We start from the raw sequence: 21,902 nt of genomic DNA, 5'->3' as shown, positions 1-21,902 counted from the left end.
TTTCTTGGCAAAATTCAATCAGCGATGAGAACGCTTATTTTAGTGATTTCCCATGTCGTGGGAAGCTTTTGTCTCCTTTTTTCTTTTTCTTTTCTCACTACACACACGCGCTATTTTGTCCTATAAAAAATAAGAAACAACAAGTTAAATACTAACGTTTTGTTGCTACTACCTAATATCATAACTTTCATTAATATTCTCTTATTAATTTCATGTTAAGTGTTAAAATTGGTTAAGAACAGATTAGATTGAACTGAACAACTGCTATAAAATTACCGATGTGAAATGTGAACATAATATATTATTACAAGAAATCCAATTGTCGTCTACAAGTGCAACAGACCAACGACATTGCATTTGTTCTTCCTTATTTCTGAGGTTGCTTCTGTGGTGTTAGCGAAAAATCGTTGATATTACAACAGTTGTTCAACTTTATGATGTGAAATAAGTTTCTTTCGTAGTGATTACGTTGAGAAAGCGTCGAGTTTGGTTTACGGTCTTTTACGATGGACAGCCTGTGGTTTAACTTTTAAGTATTCTAGAATGTAGATAATTACAATAGCTCTATTGATTTAATTATTGAATTTTTATAACAAAAGGGTTTAAAATACGTCAATTTCGTTCATAATTAAAATCTTAATTTCATTTATGGTAAAATATATTAAAGTGTAGTGATGTCTTAGGGTTATGCAGATTTTGTCGTTGAAAATCCTGAGTAAATTATAATTTGATTATTTTGAAGATGTAACTACATATTTATCTCACCTACAAATTATGTACCTACCTACATATTTAAAGCTCTTTTATAATATTATAATTACCTACCTACTTGATCAATTATTATGTCCTGAATTAGTATTTTATTAATAATCTTTAACTATTTGTATAACGCATTTGTACACAAACAAAATCGCCAGCATTAATAATTAGTACCAAGAAGAGTAAATAAAACGCAGCGGCCAAAACAAAGCTCCTATCTTAATAATTATTGCTAAGGAAAATCGTATTATACGCAGTTGACAAGCAGTATAGCGAAGTTATGTTTTGAGTTCATTAACTAATTCTGAGTCTGCCGGTTATCCGGCGAGCTACAAGAAACAAAACTAATGGCGTAGCAACAAGAGTACTGATATCAACTACGACTCCGTTTATAAGCGGATGCGGTTTATAACCTTATAATGATTTGCGTTTTCTGGCGGTAATTATCTTCAATGCTCTGTGTATGGAGCCACAATTCAACTCTAAACGTTAACAACTCTGTAGATTGTAGCCTATAAAAAGTCACCACTATAAATTATGGAGAACTGATAGAAGTAAGGTCAGAAGAGGTAAAAGACAAATATGTATTAAGAGCACATCGCTTCTGAATGTTCGTATTAAAACTGACTACAACCGTATCGGCCATTTGTACTTAGTCCTAATTCTATGAATTTGCCAGTTATCTTTGCGCATAATCTAAGGCATAATCAGTTCTTAATTCGCATAAATACCAACATTCATATCTCCGCTCTGCATTATAAACCTACAGATTTCTTTCTTATTTAATTCATTCCTCTAAGCTGCATTTAATCCACAATAATTCACGATCGCATCTAAATGAAAGGACACTTAGAAATTTAGTTCCAAACACGCGGCAGCACCACCCAGTGTTCCGCTGTCTTCTCATAAATCAGACTACATTATAATTAATTATGGTCGGGAGCTAGGACGCGGACGCGCAATTAGCTGCCTTAACGAACGCTCTAAATAAATATCATTTCTTGATTAATATCACGTCGTGATAAATATGTTGATATTATTCAAAACGTGGCCAAGTTTCGCGGTCAGTCAAACAAAGTGGGGCTTATTAAGCACCCCTTGTTTGTCATTGAGGAGGGCTGTGAATCCTTTAACTCTGTAAAAAAGAGCACACTGAATATATTATGTCGTAGTGTTTAGCACAGATACAAACTGTGGATACAAAAGTTTTTTCTGTTATTTTTTTCTGTAGGTCAGTGCAGTAACTAAGTAGGTAAAACAAATTGTATCCCATTCAAATCTATACTGATATTATAAAGCTGAAGAGTTTGTTTGTTTGTTTGAACGCGCTAATCTCGGGAACTACTGGTCCGGTTTGAAAAATTCTTTCGGTGTCAGATAGCCCATTTATCGAGGAAGGTTATAGGCTATATATCATCACGCTACGACCAACAGGAGTGGAGCTACGGCAGAGACAGAGAGCAGCTAGTGTATGATATAGCTGCAGCTATAGGCATAGATGATAATATATACCTACCTACCTATATCAGCTAGGCCTATTACTGCAGTAGAAAATAATGCTTAGGTGATTTATCCATACTAATATTATAAATGCGAAAGTAACTCTGTCTGTCTGTCTGTCTGTTACTCAATCACGCCTAAACTACTGAACCAATTTGCATGAAATTTGGTATGGAGATATTTTGATACCCGAGAAAGGACATAGGCTACCTTTTATTGCGAAATATGTACCACGGGCGAAGCCGGGGCGGTCCACTAGTAGTCTATAAAATATTATTGTGATTAAAGATTATTGTGATATACAACTCTAATAGAACCAACTCTTTATTCGAAACTTGTCGTTTTAATGATTTCCCCGACGTTTCAAGGAGTCCTTAACGAACCGCTGCATATGGGTCAAGAAAGTTTAATTAATAATAAGCAATATTCAAAGTTTGTGCAGCGGTCTTGCAAATCGTATGTTAAATATATTATAAGCCCACTGCACTACATCTAAGGTTCAAGTTGTCGAGATTTCTCAAGAGATTGCCAGGCTAATGGGAATACATTAAAAAGTCTGAACCGTTGGAACGCATCCAGATTTCACCAAACCAACTGATAACCTTCTTCAGTGAGGTTCAACTTACATATTTATATGTTAGATAGAATAGTGAAATGTATCAAGGCTTTTTTATTTTGCGTTTGGGTTATGAATCAACTGAATGTATTTTGTATTTTATACTACGTATCTATACTAATATTATAAAGCTGAAGAGTTTGTTTGTACGCGCTAATCTCGGGAACTACTGGTCCGATTTGAAAAATTCTTTCAGTGATAGATAGCTCATTTATCGAGGAAGGCTTTAGGCTATATATCATCACGCTAACACCAAGAGGAACGGAACCAAGCGGGTGAAACCGCGGGGCGCGGCTAGTTAAGTATAATATAATTGTATGTGTTTTCACTTTTCACAATACCGTATAGAATACAAACACATGATCATGAATACAAAAACAGGTCATATGCATGCTCGTTGTTATAAAGTAATATGCGCTTTTAAATTTAAAAAAAATCTACAGTTTATCAATTATTAACAAAAAGAACAAACTGTTAACGTATTTTGTGCCTATTCTTTACTAGCTGTTGGTCCTGGGGCCCGGGTCCTCCAGGCTATGTTAGTTTTTTTTTTCCTTCCTTCCTTATCCAAGTGGAGACAAAACATAATACATATAAAAATTAGTAGGTAGTTGTTATTATTGTAGTAACGACTTATAAAATCAAATTCAAAGTCTGAATCGATATCATTCATATGGAAAGGAAAACAAATCGAAAGAGTTGTATCGCAAATTACCAACTTTTTATAAAATAGGAGATTTTTAGTACATAGTTTTGGTGTTAAGTGTTGTATGAAGTTAAAATACAATTTCCTTCAAAACAATTTTATTAGCAGAAATCATACAGTGTAGAAAAAAACGTTTAAAGAAAATTCATTAAACCTCTAAATAGTAAATCAGAAATATACAAACAAGGTATCGAGCTAGCATTTCTACCGATGTTTTCTTATTCAGTAAAAAACAATTAAAAATATTTTTCATAACAGCTCAAAGTTGACGTAGCATTCTTGACGACAGAAATCCGTAAAAAATCGTTTTGCCACCTACAATTCATATATGTTTTTGTCAAATATTTTGAAAAAAAATACAACTAAGTCTTTTCAAGTAAGGTATCTTTCTGGAATACTGTTTATACTGTACAAATGTACATATTCAAAAATAATCTATTGGATAAAAGTAGCAACTTTTTTGTTGTGTTGGTAAATTAGAACTTCAAGTATAAATTGACCTACTTATCTTAGTCATGTGATAAGGTAACGATTTAATTGAACCGAGAAATCATTCAAAAAATATAACTATATTTTATCGGTCTTACTAATAAAATGTTACCCATTCGCTTTGCAATGGATTAGTTATTGCAATAACCTGTCTTGTTTTTATGATTGACGTTGCATGTGAGCAAGAGCAGGACAAAGCTATTGTAGAAAATGGTAGAAATTTATCCATTGCTTAACTTTTTATTAGTAAGGCCGTATATCATTAACGCATTAAGGATAAAACCATTAGAAAGTTCTCATCATTAATATATCCAACACTTCATCACTTTAATAAAACTATTAAAATATAGTAATATTTGTATACGTAGTATATTATTATTAGTCTGTGGTAATATTTTTCTTAAATTCAATTGGCGATATATTCACATTGTTATTTGTTTTCAGGTCTTCAGATAAGTTAGATCAACTATATCTGTATAACTAGCTGGCATTCAACTTTAGAAATGAACTATAAAATGACATCTCAAAGTTATAAAAAACATCGGTACAAATGCGAGCTTAAAAACTATTTTATACAAAACGCGGCAATTTTCGAATGCATTCTTTATTCGTATACTTATGTTTTTAAGAAATAAAATTACATATACATAGTTTTTACATTCGTATTTGATTAAAACTACAATTTAGTGCTGACTTCGTAGGTAGATTATGACAATCTCGGCAAAATAAACACAACATTAACTGTACATTAAAATACAGAACTTACAGTTATCGAAATATAAAAATATATGTAATACATACATCGTTTATACACAAACAAAATATATATAAGCAAATAAAATGTATCAGCTTATTGCTATCTCGCTCGGTTACTATAAAATATCAATAAGAGTGAGCGAGAGATAGATTCCTATAATAAAAAGAGTTGGCAACATATGAAAGCATTTTATAAAAACATGGACTGTAATTTTATAGTCATACTAATTCATTTGTCTTATTAATAATAACAATTTCTCCAATTTATTCTAGATGGCAGAACGTTAAGAATTTTAAAGTTAGTATACAACAACCTAGACGCTAGAGTAGTGAATTTCACGCAATTCTGTATATGTCAATATTTATAATTATTTTTATCCAGATTTAAGCTCATTTTATGCATTTTTGTATTATTTTCCAGTGCCTATATAAAGCTGAAGAAAATAATACAATAAATTTAATTTTATTGCTCATTTCTAGATATCTATATAAACGTATCTAAAATCAAAGGCTGGATGGATGCTTATTGCTTATTTCATACTTCAGACCAAAAATAACAAACATTATAAATCATAATAGAACATTCCGGAAAAGACGAACCACGCAAAAATATTCGTAAATGCCCAGACATATACAGAATCGTTGGTGTTAAAATTAAAGCTATTTTATAGGAAATATCTATATCACATAAGTGTATGAGACTTTAGAAATTAATGTTCATTATTTATCAATAAACAATGTACATTAATTATATTATATATTAATAAATTTTGAATATTTATATGATAAAATTGCTAGATGATAAATGCATTAAGACAGTTCGATTCAAATTTTAAAATTCATTAATAGCAGACCACAAGGGAATTCCTCATTTATTTTGATAATAAAAATATCCATAAAACAACTCATTTAGTTAAAACAGCGAATATCGCTTCTATATTTGCGAATAAACAAGTAAATATTCCATATCTCCTATCCTATTCTGTTTTCATTCACAAGAGTGAGACACATATAAGAGCTAGCGCGCAAGAGCAACTTTTGTCTCCGCAACTATTTTGTCTCTCCCATCAACTCTATGGGCTAGTAAGAAAGTGCGCGCACGTAGCGACGCAACTTCCTATAGAGTTGATGGGAGAGACAAAATAGTTGCGGACACAAAAGTTGCTCTTGCGCGCTAGCTCTAAGTCTAAGATTAAGAAGATACGGTGATTCGTATAAAAACAATTAATAGATTTTCGTTTTTCTCGACGTTCGAAGACCTATACTTACATCAGAATATTTGTGTCAAATTTTTCGAGTTTTGTTCGTCTCTATTATGTAACTCAGCGAGATATTTAGTATAATTTGAAATTAAAGCGGTATATATTCCCTCAGCTGCTGCAATGTATCTTTATCCGTAGACTGCAACAGTCTGTCGAATGTCTCCGCACCAACTTGATTCTTCAATGTTTGAAGCTGGAAAAGGAAACAATTTGATTGCGTTATTAGAAAATATGTTTTTGATCAAACACATAAAATATTAAAATTGACTCGATAAAAAAAAACACGAAGTTACCTATAATTTTCACACTTTTACACTTGCTGTTCGACATGGTAATACCTAATAATACCTGTTTTTTTTTTATAAAAAATTATATTAAAACATTTTCGAGAGCTTTGTCAAAGTATTTTGTGCGCTATATCATCTTAAAGAAGATTGGTAATTTTGCTTTATACCCACCCACTTTTAAGACGAAGCGGCGTATTTCCAAACTATACAAGGCCAGTACGCAACGGTGTGAAACTAATCACGTATAGTTTGGAAATAACTTTTTTACAAAATTCTTCCAATCTATACAACAGCAGTACGCAAATACTCGCGTATACTTTGTAGTGAAGTAAGTAAGAATAGCGCTCCAAAATATACAGCGCCAGTACGCATGCGGACTAATCGTGTATGTTTCGGAGTAAGCGCGGCGTCTTTCCATTGCTCGCGTTTATATTATTGTATTGGTGTTTTGAAATCTTTAATCTATTTTTAAAATGCATGTGTATTGTGTATGTAATGTTGCGTACTGATCGTATATTTTTGTATCGAGGATGCTTGTGTCTTCGTTCCCGACTATACGGCACGACTTAAAATTGACAATAGTAGGTACTAAAATGTAAGATTCTAATAAGTCCAAAAGAAGAATAGATATAGCCGTACAAGTCTTTGATTGCCTATATATTTATTATTTCGCTCAAGCGTAAGTGGTGTAGTAGGTACATTTAGTTATATTTTGCGTACTGATCGTGTATAGTTTGGAACGAAGAAGCAAGCATCCGCGTTACAAAGTATACACGATCAGTACGCAAAATTCGTGTATATATTGTAATAACAAACTTAAAAACAGCATTACAAACTATACACGAGCAGTTTCCTATGGCTGCGTTCTGGCTATGTATAGTTTGGAAATACGCGACGAAGCGAGCGAAACCGTAGGGGGAACGCTAGTTTAAATTGTTAGTATAGCAAAGTACCAGGCGCGCATAACCAACCTGGTGGTGCGTGACCGCGCGCAGGTCCAACGCGTGGGCCGGGTGCGCAGCGGCCAGCCGTCGGCGCCGCGCCTCGTGCGGCGTGCTGCGCGCCGCCGCCGCGCCCTCGCCGTCCGCGCCCTCGCCCGCGCCCCACCGCGCTGCGGCGCCGCGCCCTTCCAGGGGCGACGCGGGCCGCGACCCGGGCGGCGCTACTAGACCGCTGGAATATCATTTTATTGTTAATATATTTTATTGTCATATAGTAATAATTGTAACCGTAATATGCATTTTGGAGGAGATGCCCGAGCCGGGCCGAACGACTACTGACCGCTGGAAATGAGATGTTATTATCAGAAACTAGCGGACCGCCCTAGATTCGCCCGTGGTACATATTTCGCAATAAAAGGTAGCCTATGTTCTTTCTCAGGGTCTAAAGATTGTCTGTGCCAAATTTCATCAAAATCGGTCCATTAGTTTATGAGCCTATTCATTACAATCAAACAAAGTTTTCCTCTTTATAATATTAGTGTAGATATAGAAGGTACTTTAAGCCGTAAGAGGTAAGATGTAGGATGCAAGGCGGGGGAGCTACTCTAGACTGCTAGAAAGAAATGTTAGTATCAGATATAGTACTAGAAGCCGTAACAGGGAATTAAAAATGAAGGAACAGTATGATGCGAGTCGGGGGAATGTACTAATCCGCTGGAAAGGAGATGTTATTGTCAGTTATAATAGTACTGTACTACTGTATCGTACAAAACAACATATAATACAGTGCTTGGTATTGTTCTAGTTGAATACTTATAAGGTCTGTAAAATAATGTTATTCGTGTACAGTAATACCCCAGACTTACGCAATAGGTGGAAACGAGCGATAGCCGCGTAAGACCGTGTTCAAATTTTCATAAAAAGTTTCCTTTGTATGTTCAAGATTTAATGCTATTAGCTCAAATATTTGCTCAAATAAATTTGCCTATTTAATTCACATATCTTTCATTCAAAATTTTTGATAGTACATATTATTTAGTTTACATTCCATAATATATGGTATTTTATATTTTTTTGCGAGGCGGTCAGAAGTAAAATCGCGTAAAACGGAGTAGCGTAAGTCGGGGTAATACTGTACCTGTTAAATTTTATTTATCAAAAAAGTACCGCAAACCTCATCCGGAAAAACTATCAATTTTTATAAGATGTCCAAATTATTGTTCTATTGGTTTTATTGCTTTTATGCCTAATCTTAAACAAATTAACTCACTCAACATAAGAGCCACCGTCTTCCAATTTCATGACGTCATTCAAGACTTCAGTCAAATTGAGAAGAATCGCGGGGAATCTCTGAAGAACAGTCGCATTTTGCGTCGTTAATAGCGCTGCTAGACCTAAACCTGTAAAATATTAATAATTGTCAGTGTCCAGCATTTTCACACAGAAGTTTTTTTGGATATTTGTTCATAGAGAACACTTATTGGATCTAATTTGTTGCACGCATTATATCTTTTTAATTTCCTTATATGTGTTTAATTATAAATATTATACGCGGTTCATACGCGTCCAAACCATGTAGACTTAAAATACTACCAATACGAAATTAACAATTCTAGCAGCGTGTATGAGTTTTAAGTGTGACCATTACTAATATAGCACCCGTATGTGAAAAAAACAACAACACCACACATTTATTATCTGTATAAATTACATATCACCCAAACAACTCACCAACAACCTTCCACCGCTCCACCTGGGTCACAAAGTTCATCTTCTCCGTCCAAACATGCAATAGTTTATTCAGCACTTTAACCGGATCCGACTCGTACTCCGGTAGATTCTTTGCCGCATCTTGTATAGCTTTGTAGAAGAGATCCGAGGATAGCAGGATAACACGGGATAGAAGGCACAATTGGACTGAGAATACCATTGGTAAATCGTCGCCTTCTAGAAGACAGCTGGAAAAATTTGTAACATAAAACAACTTTGTTTTTTTTACATACTAGCGGTCCGTCGCGGCCTTTCTCGTGGTACATATTTCGCAATAAAAGGTAGCCTATGTTCTTTCTCAGGCTCTAAAGATTGTCTGTGCCAAATTTCATCAAAATCGGTTGAGATGTTTATGCGTGAAAACCTACATAATTACAAACCTTTCCTCTTTATATTATTAGTATAGATTTGTAATTAATAGCAGTAAAAAAATTAAATTTTATGACAAAAAAAATTTTGCAGCACCATTTGATCATTAAAAACAATTATCTACACAATCCAATACAAAGCTGAACTTAAAACACTCAAAAGTGTTAGCAAAATTGAAAGAAACAAAATGAAAGCATTATTTTAACAGCATAAGCAACCAAAGCCTATCGAAAAAAAATCAACCTTATTCGGCTGAATTAAAATCGAATATAAAAACCATGTTTTTTGCATTGAGATAATATTAATATGGAGCAGACACCACGAACAAAATCTGTGCGCCAAGCGCGGCGGCGCGGCGCGCGCGAATGACGGCTAGACAGTCATAGATTATGCGATGTCACTGACTCACCGCTATAGAGGCGACACTTTGTTTCATTCTGTCTATTTTATTGGGTGCCACTCCTTACATGCACGTTGACTTGAAATTTTCTTTGTACTTACTTAATATTTATTTTAGGTATAAACTGACTTTACTACGCGGGGCTAACAATATCTGGCATATAATATAGGATGATGTAAATAGTGACGTCATATGGAATAATTTAATTTTTTCGTGTTTTAGGTTCAGTCAGGGCTATGGGAAGTTTTATTCCTTACAAATTGAGCCTTTTTTAGAAAAAAAAAATAATTTTTCCCTTTCTTCACGGCCCAGACATGGAAACCTTGAATAGAAAAAATATTAATTACTTATCTCTGAACTAGCGGTCCGCCCCGGCTTCGCCCGTGGCACAATATTTCGCAATAAAAAGTAGCCTATGTTCTTTCTCAGGGTCTTAAGATTGTCTGTGCCAAAGGAGAATGCCCATGAAAGTATGGACCACAGTACAGTGTTGCGTCAATGCCAGAGTGGTTTTGGAGGGTTCTTCGATATTCCAAAGATTTTTACCAATTGATTTTTGTGTGATAAAAACAGGGGTTTTCAAGATATTGAGAAAAATGGGAAATAACCTCAAAACTTAAATAACCCCTATTTAGTTAGGTTTATGTGTGATTTAGGTAACATTTTATCGTCCAAAGGTTATTTTTCGATTTACATATTTAATCTATGCGTAGAGCTTATGCTTTCAGACAAAGTCTATCTGTTCATCGGCTAGTGTAGGTAGGCACCAGAAATCTTCCGGGACGGATTTCAAGAAAACCTAAATATGTATACTTAAAAAATGCCAATTGAGTTTTTATTTGGTTTACATGTTGTTGTTGTTGTTGTTGTTTGAATCATTTTTTCACTACATATTCGAAGAAAGAAACAAATAAGAAATAACTGGTTACCTACCAAGCTATGTCATAATAATATTTTTTTTTTATATATATACATATTTATATTGTTTTACTTCACTATCTTTGTTAAAACAACCTATAGTGTATAAACAATACCCTATAGAGTGATTTTATGTTAATTGATTTTTTTTGTAATTCAATGAAAACAATAATCGATATTAATACATTTAGCTATTTACCATAGTAAATGTAATAAGTTACCGCTTGGTTACCGTGGTAACCGGTAATGGACACTAAATGTTATAATAACGGATCTAAACAATTACATGTCTTATTAGATTTTACAAAACATTCCCTGTTCAAAATATATTTTCCGATGGTAAGAAGGCCTCTAAATTGCCGAGATTTTTTTTAATAGTATTGTTGTCTTGATGCATGAGAAAAACCAGTACCAAAAATGGGCATTCTCCTTTCATCAAAATCGGTCCAGTAGTTTATGAGCCAATTACAAGCAAACAAACAAACAAAGTTTTCCTCTTTATAATATTAGTGCAGATAAATAAATAATAATTCAATTATACGTTCAAGTCAGTAGCTTATACAATATCAATTAAAAACTTGATTAAAATCAATTAACAAAAAAAAATTGGTGATTGAGTAATTGATTTTCATATTTCATGATTTCACCTTTTTTCAATTAACAACCAGTCTATGCTTTTCTAAATATGTAAAATTATTATTTTATACTATAAAAATATACGCCAGCAAATATTACTAACAACACTTATTTCATGCCCAATGTCATATCTTAAATTTTTAATCTATGACAAAATGTCGCCCGCCAAAAATTTTGCTCTAACTAAGTTTTAAAAATTATTATCTAGTTACTTACTGATGAAAAGTTATTCCTTTGCACTTTTCCGTATTCTTTGTATTATTTGTGCAATATCGTAACACACACGTAGGCATATTTGATGCGTTTCACTTTAAAACAAATAAAAAATGAGCGTGACGTTCGCGCCAAAGAGCGAGCAAGCGACTGAGTGCAGTTACGCCACATGACGTATGTTGAGTGGAACATAAGTGATGTAGGCGGTATCGACTCCATATTAATATTATCTCAATGGTTTTTTGTCACTTATCATAAACCTAGAGAAAGAATAAGTAAGTAATCAAGAGTAATAACGCATTATTTTTAGGCAGGAGCGAGCTAGAGATAGTTTAAAGTAAGAATTTCTTAATATTAAAATAACAACAGTGAAATATTTTTACTATAGCGCGTGCAATACATTTTTAATATGTTATTTGATATTTTATTAACTTGTTTTCGTATACAATTAGCACAATCATTCATATAATCCATTAAAACTCACTGTATAACCCGCTTCAATATCGGCCATATAACCTCCACGCCCAAGAATTGATTCCTCTCCGGGTACGTAACACTAATACATATTTCCGCCATCTTTAACACCGTTATTACGCCCTCTGTGCGCATGTCACTCAACATGTCATCGAGTAAAGCCATACATTTCGCGCCTTCACAGGAGAAGAACTCTTCGGGACAGAGCAGGGCGTACGCTTGCATTATGTATACTACGATGCGAAGGTGCTCGGTCGATGTTTCTGGAAGGATGTTTGTGTTTAGAAAGAGGTAATAGAAATGAAACCAAGAGTAGAATTAAGCGTTCATTTGTGTTATTTCTGTTTTTGGTATGAGATGTAGGTATAGCGATATTAGGTATTGTTTTATTGATATCTGCAAACACCAAATATTGACAAAATAGTTTTAAATAATTTTTAGGAAATGTGTATTTTCTTCCAAGATCCAAGCAAACATAATTTCCGAATGTTATTTTACTAATTACAATATAAAATCAAAGAGACACACAAGATTTATGATATGTTAAAATTTAGAAGAAAAAAAAAACGAGTGAATCTCCGAATCGGTGGTAAATATTAAAAATTAATTTTTACCACCGATTCGTAATGACGATTCAAGAGTGTTTCTAGAAGAAGTCTAATTGAATGAATGAATGATTGAGATAATATAATTACTTCTAGCATTTAAAAGACATAATAATGTAGTAAATAAACAAATCTCACCGAGTATCGGGTACAGGTTAGCGGCCAGGGCGAGCAGCGCGGGGTCGGGCGCGCGCGCCGCCTGCAGCACGGCCAGCCACAGCTCGAGCGCGTCCTCCAGCAGGTACACGTGCGCCGGCGAGCCCGCGCGCGTCGCCTCGCCCACCACGCTCACCACCCAGCCGCCCAGCTCGTCCGCGCACGAGCCCACCGCCTGTGCACACATGTAACACAGTGAGTTCTTTGATATTTTTTTTTTGTAATAGTCGTTTTCAAACAAAAAACCATAAAATAAATTTACAAACTGTCGTACCGAGATAATTTAGTGAAGTAGGTATACATTATACATATCTTAAATGTGTAGCATTTTACGCGTTCGCAAAATATTGGCTATAGCTATAGAAAAATTGGTGTGGCACTCGAGGACTGCCGCGGTAAAGCTATTGCATAGCATAACTTCAAGCCACACCTCCGTGCCCGTCGGAGTGGGGACCGTGAGGTTTTTTCGTTACGGAATTTCTGGATTCGGTCCCCGCGCTCAAGGCCCGCGATAGAAGCTATGCATTAATAAAATAATTTGTAACATAAATCGCACAATATATCGCCGCTCACCTTCACGAGATGGACCACAGCAGCGAGCGCGGCCGCGCGCAGCATGTGGTGCGAGGCGGCGTGCTGCCACAGCTGCGGCAGGTACGCGAACAGCGCGCTGGCGCCGCCGCCCTGGCTCACGAGCGCGCCGCACCGCTCCATCACGTACGATATCACGTGCAGCACGTGCATCTTCGTGTCGCACTCCTCCGATTCCACCTACAAGAAAAACATACACAATTAACTAGCTTTCCGCCCGCGGCTTCGCCCGCGTTTTCAGAGAAAACCCCGCATAGTTCCCTTTCCCGTGGGATTTTCGGGATAAAACCTATCCTATCTCTCAAGTTGGATCGAACTGCACATGGTGTGCGAATTTTATTATAATCGGTTAAGTGGTTTAGGAGTCCATTGAGGACAAACATTGTGACACAAGATTTATATATATTAAGATTATCACACAAAATATCCAGAAAAAATAAACATTCAATGTTACTAAAAAAAATTATAAGCAATTTTTTATTTTATTTTGTTCCATTCTACTAGGAGCACATAAACTACGTGCAACTCGCATTTGATAGTACAAGACTTAAATTTTAATTTAAACACAATCCACAAAATCGTATCACACCTACCAGGAGCTCATAAAGCGCAGCGAGTGCATGATGTGCGTACGGCGCGAACTGTTCCACTTTAAAGTTGAAGTCATCTATCGTGCTCCTTAGAGCTTCAGCAGCGGCCAGTCTCACCGCAGGGTCTTCGTCCGGTCGCGTGAGAGGTTCTAACAGAGCTTCATACATTGCTGGTCGGAGAGATTGGGACGCTCGCACGCCACACCACTGACCTGCAATGTAATAAAAATATGTATTATGCACACTATGAGATGGATAAAAAGGACATATTTTTTACATAAAAAGTGACACTGGAAAATATTTGTGTGCGTGATAACTTGTACAAATCAGCATTTTTATTAAGTAAATTTATACAACACTTGGTTAGTTGACAGTTTATATTATTTACCTATGAGCTGGCATACTCTTCTTCTAATAATTCTGTAATTGTTATCCTTAATTTTTAACTCTCGGCTTAACACATTAGTAAACCATTCATCAAAATCCACCTGAAATAATAGAAGAATAAAGTAAGATAATTTAGTCACCAACAAGCACGAATTAGTATTCTTCGTGATGATATCATGCTTTATTTGAAAAATAAGCTCGACGTCGTTTCAGCTGTTATCAGCCGTAAACTAAAAAACAAAATTTATTTAAGAATATATGTATAATATGAATATATGTATAATATGAATAATGTATCTTGTATGGTATTGTTTTTTTTTTTTTTGTTATTTTTTATTTATAAGTACTAATTTCTATCCCACTTACATCATCATACAAATCGAAAGCCGCCAATCCCACCGCATTATAAATCGCATCTTTCTTCAATATATTCGGCAAATCATCTGGAGACACTGGCGCTTCTTGCAAGGAAACTAACAATCGAACCAATTCGGGCGCTAGCAGAGATCGGTATTCGTGGAATAGCTCCATGAACACTGCTTCTGTACACGGCTGTAAAAGAAAACAAAAAGAAAATATTTAATTGTTTTTTTTTTTTCGTTAATGGTATTTTCAGACTTGACGTGTATTTATGCAATTTTAACAATAGTGCAATATATTTAAAAAAAATTCAAAAAGATTTATAGCAACACAGTAATTATCGTTAAAACTGTTTGTGGAACGAGCTTTCCACGTGTAAAGCTGCATTTTTCCTTTACATGTAATTTATGTATTATAATTTATTAATCTTACGACATCTACATATGGCAACATTTATTCAAAAAGCGATCAAAAACTCACTCGTAAGCTATATTTCCACGACTCCCCCGCCTCATCAGTGGCGAAGCTCTCGGGCTCCGCGTCCCACAGGGCCAGGTCATCAGAACTCAGCAGAAAGTAGTGAGTGACCAAATGCCTGCACATGTGGCATACTGTGCTCTCTGTTAGCACTTCGCATTTCACCTGGTGCGCTTGTAGTGTCACTGGAAGAAAAAGAGTAATGGTTATTATATAGCTGTCTTACAAAAAAAAAATTTAGACAGGATTTATCTTTAAGCGCACGTTCTCTTTAATCTGGTTTTATCGTATTTCACATATGCCCGGTTCCTATATTTGAAAAACGATCCGTTTTAGTTACGAATAGTAGTATAATTAACCAAGCGTAAGCGAAAATCGTTCCTATAAAAAACGTCTCGTCAAGCAACTTACCGACGGCTTCCTACTGACGGATGGGAGGGTTACTATTAACGAACGGTAAGCATATTGTATGGAGAAGACAGTTTATCGCGTTCCTATAAATATTTTTAACGTCATTATGCTGTCAAAGTTACTATTCGTATAGCATTTTGTTTACCCGTCGATTTCGGGCGGTTAAATTCTTACTATTTCATTGTTTCCGCTTCAATATCGAAATGTGGAGTTCAGATAGTGATAGAGAAGTGTTTAATATTATATCGAATTTCGGAAGAAGATAGTGGGCGTGAAAGAGTATATATTATAGAGGAGTGGATTTTTTTGCGACCCTGGATTCTCACGAATTTCAATTGAGATTTCGACTTGATAAAGAATCTGTTGAACAATTACTTCTTGAAATTTATCCAGACGTACGAATAAAAGGAGCCAGGTTAGTTTAATGGAGGCATTAATATTATACCAAACACGTCTAACCTTATTAGTTATTACATAGGTACCTAATTTATGTTGTCATTTCAGGAATCATGGGGTATCTCCATAACATCAATTACTGTTGACGCTGAGGTTCTATGCTTTAGGCACAATATCGATATCAGTGGCAGACCTATTTCCCTTGGTCACGGCATCACGCGTGAACGGGTGGACCGATTTCGATAATTATTTTTTTATAATGTTCCTTGAAGTACGAGGATGGTTATTATGGAAAGAAAACATAAACATGTACCAAGGGCGAAGCCGGGGCGGACCACTAGTATATATATGTGTCTATGTTTGCAATGTAGAAATCAATTTTTTAAACATTGTATTGTAAATAATAAAAAATAAATAAAAGTACATAATAAAATGGAATAAAAGTTTTATTTCTTTATAACTATGTTTAATTTTACATAGTAATATGTAACTACATAATATATGCCAAAGAACTGTCCTGTGATTCTTACGCGACAACCCTCCATCGATTATCATCTTCTATATTATATTCCTTAACGCTGTAATAGGCTCTCTGAACTAAATACATTTTTTACATAAGATTTACATTTAGCACTAACAAATTCTTTTTCTACCGTGTGTCTAGATATATTGCTTAATAATATACAAAAATTAATTAGTTATTGTGTGTTCAGTATTTCAATTATTGTGTGTTCAGTATTTCAATTATTTCTTCATAATATTTGTCCATCATCCTTATTATGTTTGAATTTTTTGGCTGAAAATAAAAAGTTTTCCTGGTAGGTATTTGACCAATTTTTGCATTAAATGTGTTGGTCAACGAAGTCCAACATTCATCCTTTAATTTATTCGTAGAAGCATTAGTCTCCTTACTGGTTATAATAATTGAGCAATCTCGTCTTTACTCATAGCCTTCTTCGATTTCTGTAACAGAAATATATGTTTGACTTTAAAAGTGTCCGAAGCAAAAAGTAAGCGGCAGACGATTTTAAAGAAGAAATATAAAGGCGTACTTACCGGCGTAATATCCATTTTTAATAAATATATAAACAGTGGTCGTTGTATTGTTATTCTTTAATTATAAAACTTGACAATGAATCATCAATCAACAATGAATGACAATAATTTGACAACTGACAAGCAATGCACGCGTGCGCGAGAAAAACGTTCCGTTTTTGCTTTCTGTGTAACGCATTAGGTTGTTTAGAAGGAAAATTATCACGTAGATGTCTACAAATATATAGTTCTTTAGTATTAGTTCTTTATTAATAAGAAACTTTATTCTTAAAGTTTATAATTCGGCTGTATATTTAACTTATTTTGTCCTGAATTTTGTGTTATTTTAATTTCAATTTGGCTTATAACGAAACGCACATCTGTGAGTGAAGAGGGCTCGGTATTTTTATGACCAACGGATGTCCGTCGATAGCACGTCAAGAAATAAAATTGTGGAACGGTAATAACGACTCGTAGTTAGTTCTAGAAAAACGGATAGTAGCTTTGATACTATGACGATCCGTTGAATATAGGAACCGGGCAATAGACAACTATTAAAGTGACAGATCCCTGGTTTAAAGTTAGACTGTGTTTAAATTGTTTTGTGGTAATACCAAAGAAGTTTAAAGGAAAAGAGTAATAATTGTTATTGTATGACGAAACATTTACATATAGCAAATTCGTGTGTGTAAGCCAAAAAAAGGATTGCCACTTGCCATTTTATATGAGGTTTTCGTTTTAGAGTTAAGTGAAATAGACAGTATAACAAACTTGGCGTGATTTACAAACTTACATTCTTATTTTATTTGATTTGATTATGTTAAATAAAGCATCTGTCCCTAATATCTCTCTAATCTAATCTTTCAATATTATATTTATTTTTTTGCATTTTATCCATACCACTCAATATCTAAAAATAATGTACGCAATACTTACAGGGCTCTTTCGGTTGATCCATTCCCTTCGGCAACTTAAATTCCAAACACTGCAAGATGCCCTTAACAATGTTCAAGCACTGTATAGTAAACCGTTCATATATCAACGACATGCCTTGTTCCGTGAAACAGTAATACAACGCAAACTCTAGAGATGGTCGTATTAGAGGCACGTAAGAGAACGGATGAAAGCAAAGTACACCTAGGGCGACTTTCGTGAGGTGTATTATGAACTTTTCGCATAGTTCCAGCGGATATATTCCGCGCCCTTTTAGGAGCTTTCCTGCAAATAAAATAAATAAAAAATGCATCAACATTTGATTATTTTTAATTCAACTTTATTGATAAACAGTTAATTTATTCTACATCCAGTTATAAGTTTTGTGAAAAAAAATGTAATTAAATATAAATACATCATAAATAAAACATCTTACGGTATATATTTCCAAATTAACGGAGTTAACGAGTATTCATTAAGTTAAGTTTTATGTATTTTTATGAGTTTGTAAAGAAATAGATAATTTTTTCAGTTTATTACCAAACGAAATTGCTATCTTAGAACTTTTTAGAACAAGCAAATTATAATTACATTATTTATTATCCAAAATACTCACTGCACTCCAAGCTAGTCTTAGCCCTATCGAACACGACATTCAAAAATGCAATAGCATCCTGACTCTCATGTGCTCTCCTAAAACCGAAAACTGTCAACTTTCTCAGCACACGCAAGCAAAGCAGTGCCTTTTCCAAATGTTCAGTAATCAATTCTGTAGCCGCACCTTCTTGGATGTGACGGAGGAATATTTCCGTGTTCTCATGCCATAGGTTCAATATGAAACCATATACTGAGTTAGTTAATTCCTTAAAATATAAAAGAACAGATGTTAATAATATTTTAACAAATGTAACTTATTACTTTGAAAATAGTGTAGTTATTAATCAAATTCCTTCATAAAATTTGACTAATAATTTTTAATAATTTTTCTAGTCAAATTCAATTAGAACAATGACTAAAAAACATACTTGGAATGTCCTCCTATCGCCAATAAGTCGCTTAGAGGCTAGAGCTTTGACCACATGGTGGAATATTAGCAAAGATCTGTGTTGGACCAACGGCTGTGGTGCTTTCAATGCTCCAATCAAGTCCGGGACTAAGTTCGGCCAATTTGTTGGACAATCAAACCTGTACATTAAATATTAAATAAGTAGGTATATATGTATAGTATTGACAATATTGTGTATGATCTCAAATTTATTATAAAAACAATTGTGAACCTTACAGACATAACTGAGAAATGGACAAAAATTTGTGTTTCACATTCTTTTCATAAGAAGGATAAGATATAAAAATCATTGGTGATAAACTCTGTCGTATTATGCAATAAATATCAATGAAAAATTATAAATAGTTAGATGGTATAGCAAGACTACAACTGCACAAACCTACCTAGCAATTTTAGCAATAAGCACAGCTTCTTGGGTGGCAATCTGTGCTACTGGTTCGCTTAAAATACTCGAAGAAAGTAGACCGCTACGAAGTTTCATTTTCTCCTCATCAGTGATAGCATGAGGTGCGTTGCGACGCCAGTACCGATCGACGCCGTTTTTAAAGCACATTACCGCCAACCAACGGACATTTATATCGATGGAATGGTTTGATAGTACATTCTGGAAAAAAGAAATTCCTCTGTATTGTTAAATTTTAATATGTAGATAATGAATTATATGCTCATAATTACATACCTTTTTGGAGAAATAAAACAAGTGTTTCCTATATTATTAAAAGCTCAATTAAAGAAAATATAAAAATTAATAACAGATTTTTTTTGTATGCACATATTTTATTAATTACTACTCATGCAAAGATGCACATAAACTCAATGAAACACAAAAATATATTACCAGGAGTACAGAATAGAAGCCAGGTTCTATCTCCCATTCTTCCAATTTTTTCTCCGCAGGCTTGAGCACCTCTGGGTCCTGGCTGGTAGCCCGGTTCAGTGTATCCAGCACCAATGCATAGATGTTTGGATCCATGTTTTCTTACCTGTTTATTAAAAAGTAGCTATTTTTTACATGATAGGCCAAAATATTTTTATGACAAAGGATAGAAAATTGTATTTTAGTGTGATTTTAATGAAATGAAATGTTAACAGTGTTGACAAGTATATGTATAATTATTTAGTTTTGTGATAAACAAGTTATTATGAACACTAGTTGGGCAAACTATTTTTTATACATATAGTGGAAAAATATGAATAGTCTGTAGGTCAAACAGTACATTTGCTTGTTCTTTAAGGTCAAACTAAATTTATTTTATGAGAATTTATTACATTATAATTCTTGGAACTCAGAATGTTGTTCAGTATTTCATTGAAAATAAGTTGTTGCAAATCACCCCTAGGTAACTGGTTAAATATTATAAGTGTAGGTAAGCGGTAACTTGAGAACGGCTGAACCAATTTTGTTCATTCTTTTTTATAATATTCCTTGAAGTGTGATGATGGTTCTTATGGAGAGAAAATGTAAACATGTACCACGGGTGAAACCAGGGCAGACCGCTAGTTCATTATTAATAAATAATAATATTTAAAGTTAGTAGAAAATAGCTTGAAAATGTAATCAAGTGTTGGCTTTTTATATAATCTTCTATTTTTACAAAGTTAATATCATACACAAATTGCTAATGTTGGCCATATTATGTAAAACTTCAAAAGCTGCACCTACAGAACGTTATGTCATACCATAATTTAGTAATGGATAATTTACAAGTGCAGAAAAGAATAAGACGATTTTAAATTAATCCTGAGTGGAACACAAATATTTGAAAAATGCAAAACAGTTTATTTACACATTGTATAAATAAGATAATAGTCTGCTATCTAAGCAAAATATGCCATACACATATGCATAATATATATTTTTACCTCTTCATACGATGATGGTACCTAATTACGATTTCTACTAAAAATTTACATTTTTACGTTACCTTAGCAAATTTTGCAGAATACCGGCACTAAATATCTCAGTGCAACGACGTTTAAATCGATGTACTTATGTTTTTAAAGTAAATAACAAACGGTATAAAATATGATCAACAAGCTTATGAAAATCTACAAAAAATATTTAAATAGTTTATACTTACTTCCTATAGCAGAAAGTCAGGATATAACATAACCTATGGTTTAATGCGTATATCGATAATAAAGGGTTTTTACTCCATTTATAATCGAAATTCAGTAATTATTGCTTCAAACTCTCACTAAACATAGCTGAATTATATGTTTAAGAATTAAAGCAATATTCATCGGTAAACTTTAATTGAATAATTCCAGTAACATCACCATAGTCAAAATTTTTACAAAATTCATGCAATTTTATTTTAATGGCATTTGGCAATTGGTATTTGACACCTTAACGTCAACATGACGTTCTTTTGACACTTGTCATATTTTGCGTGAAACCAATGATTAAGGAACTTAGTCATTGCGTGAAACAGCGAGAATGAAAAAAAAATAAAGTTTACTGTTATTTTAATATAATATCTACACTAATACACAAAGAGGAAAACTTTGTTTGTTTGTTTGATTGTAATGAATAGGCTCATAAACTACTGGACCGATTTTAAAAAATCTTTCACCATTCGAAAGGTTCATTATCCACGAGTAATATAGGATAGGTTTTATCCCGGAAATTCCATGGGAACGGGAACTATACGAGTTTTTCTTTGAAACCGTGGGTGGAGCCGCCGGCGGAAAGCTAGTATTATATATTTCCATAGTATATAATTCCATCTTACACAACACAAATTTGTACAAAATATAATATCTAATATTTAATAATACTATTTTCTAAAATTATTT

At 34.0% G+C, this 21,902-nt stretch overlaps 1 protein-coding gene across 2 annotated transcripts; it reads right to left on the bottom strand.

Moving 5' to 3' along the window:
• Positions 1-3,662: 3,662 nt before the first annotated feature.
• Positions 3,663-21,411, bottom strand: LOC123698498 (importin-11). Of its 2 annotated transcripts, none has more exons than XM_045645147.1 (17): positions 21,185-21,411; positions 19,942-20,104; positions 19,487-19,707; positions 19,063-19,222; positions 18,654-18,900; positions 18,041-18,322; positions 15,266-15,447; positions 14,792-14,977; positions 14,427-14,526; positions 14,042-14,250; positions 13,431-13,628; positions 12,840-13,032; positions 12,107-12,359; positions 9,048-9,274; positions 8,587-8,716; positions 7,347-7,548; positions 3,663-6,281 (listed from the first exon to the last, which is right to left on the bottom strand). In XM_045645147.1, exons 2-17 carry the CDS (start codon positions 20,074-20,076, stop codon positions 6,177-6,179), a joined length of 3,030 nt encoding a protein of 1,009 aa, XP_045501103.1. In that variant the 5' UTR covers positions 20,077-20,104; positions 21,185-21,411; the 3' UTR covers positions 3,663-6,176. The 2 variants fall into 2 exon arrangements, with proteins under 2 accessions (XP_045501103.1, XP_045501102.1); XM_045645146.1 differs by having other exon boundaries at positions 19,942-20,086.
• Positions 21,412-21,902: the final 491 nt, after the last annotated feature.

The sequence above is a fragment of the Colias croceus genome, chromosome 16, assembly GCF_905220415.1.
Source record: "Colias croceus chromosome 16, ilColCroc2.1".
Taxonomy (NCBI): domain Eukaryota; kingdom Metazoa; phylum Arthropoda; class Insecta; order Lepidoptera; family Pieridae; genus Colias; species Colias croceus.
This window is presented reverse-complemented; position numbering and strand designations above follow the sequence as displayed.

Excerpts from the sequence above, each read along its gene's own strand:
- LOC123698498 (XM_045645147.1), bottom strand. The coding sequence starts at position 20,076 with ATGGATCCAAACATCTATGCATTGGTGCTGGATACACTGAACCGGGCT. Across the intron at positions 14,527-14,791 it reads CTTTCGATTTGTATGATGAT|GTGGATTTTGATGAATGGTT; the intron begins GTAAGTGGGATA and ends CTATTATTTCAG. Across the intron at positions 12,360-12,839 it reads TAACCTGTACCCGATACTCG|AAACATCGACCGAGCACCTT; the intron begins GTGAGATTTGTT and ends ACATCCTTCCAG.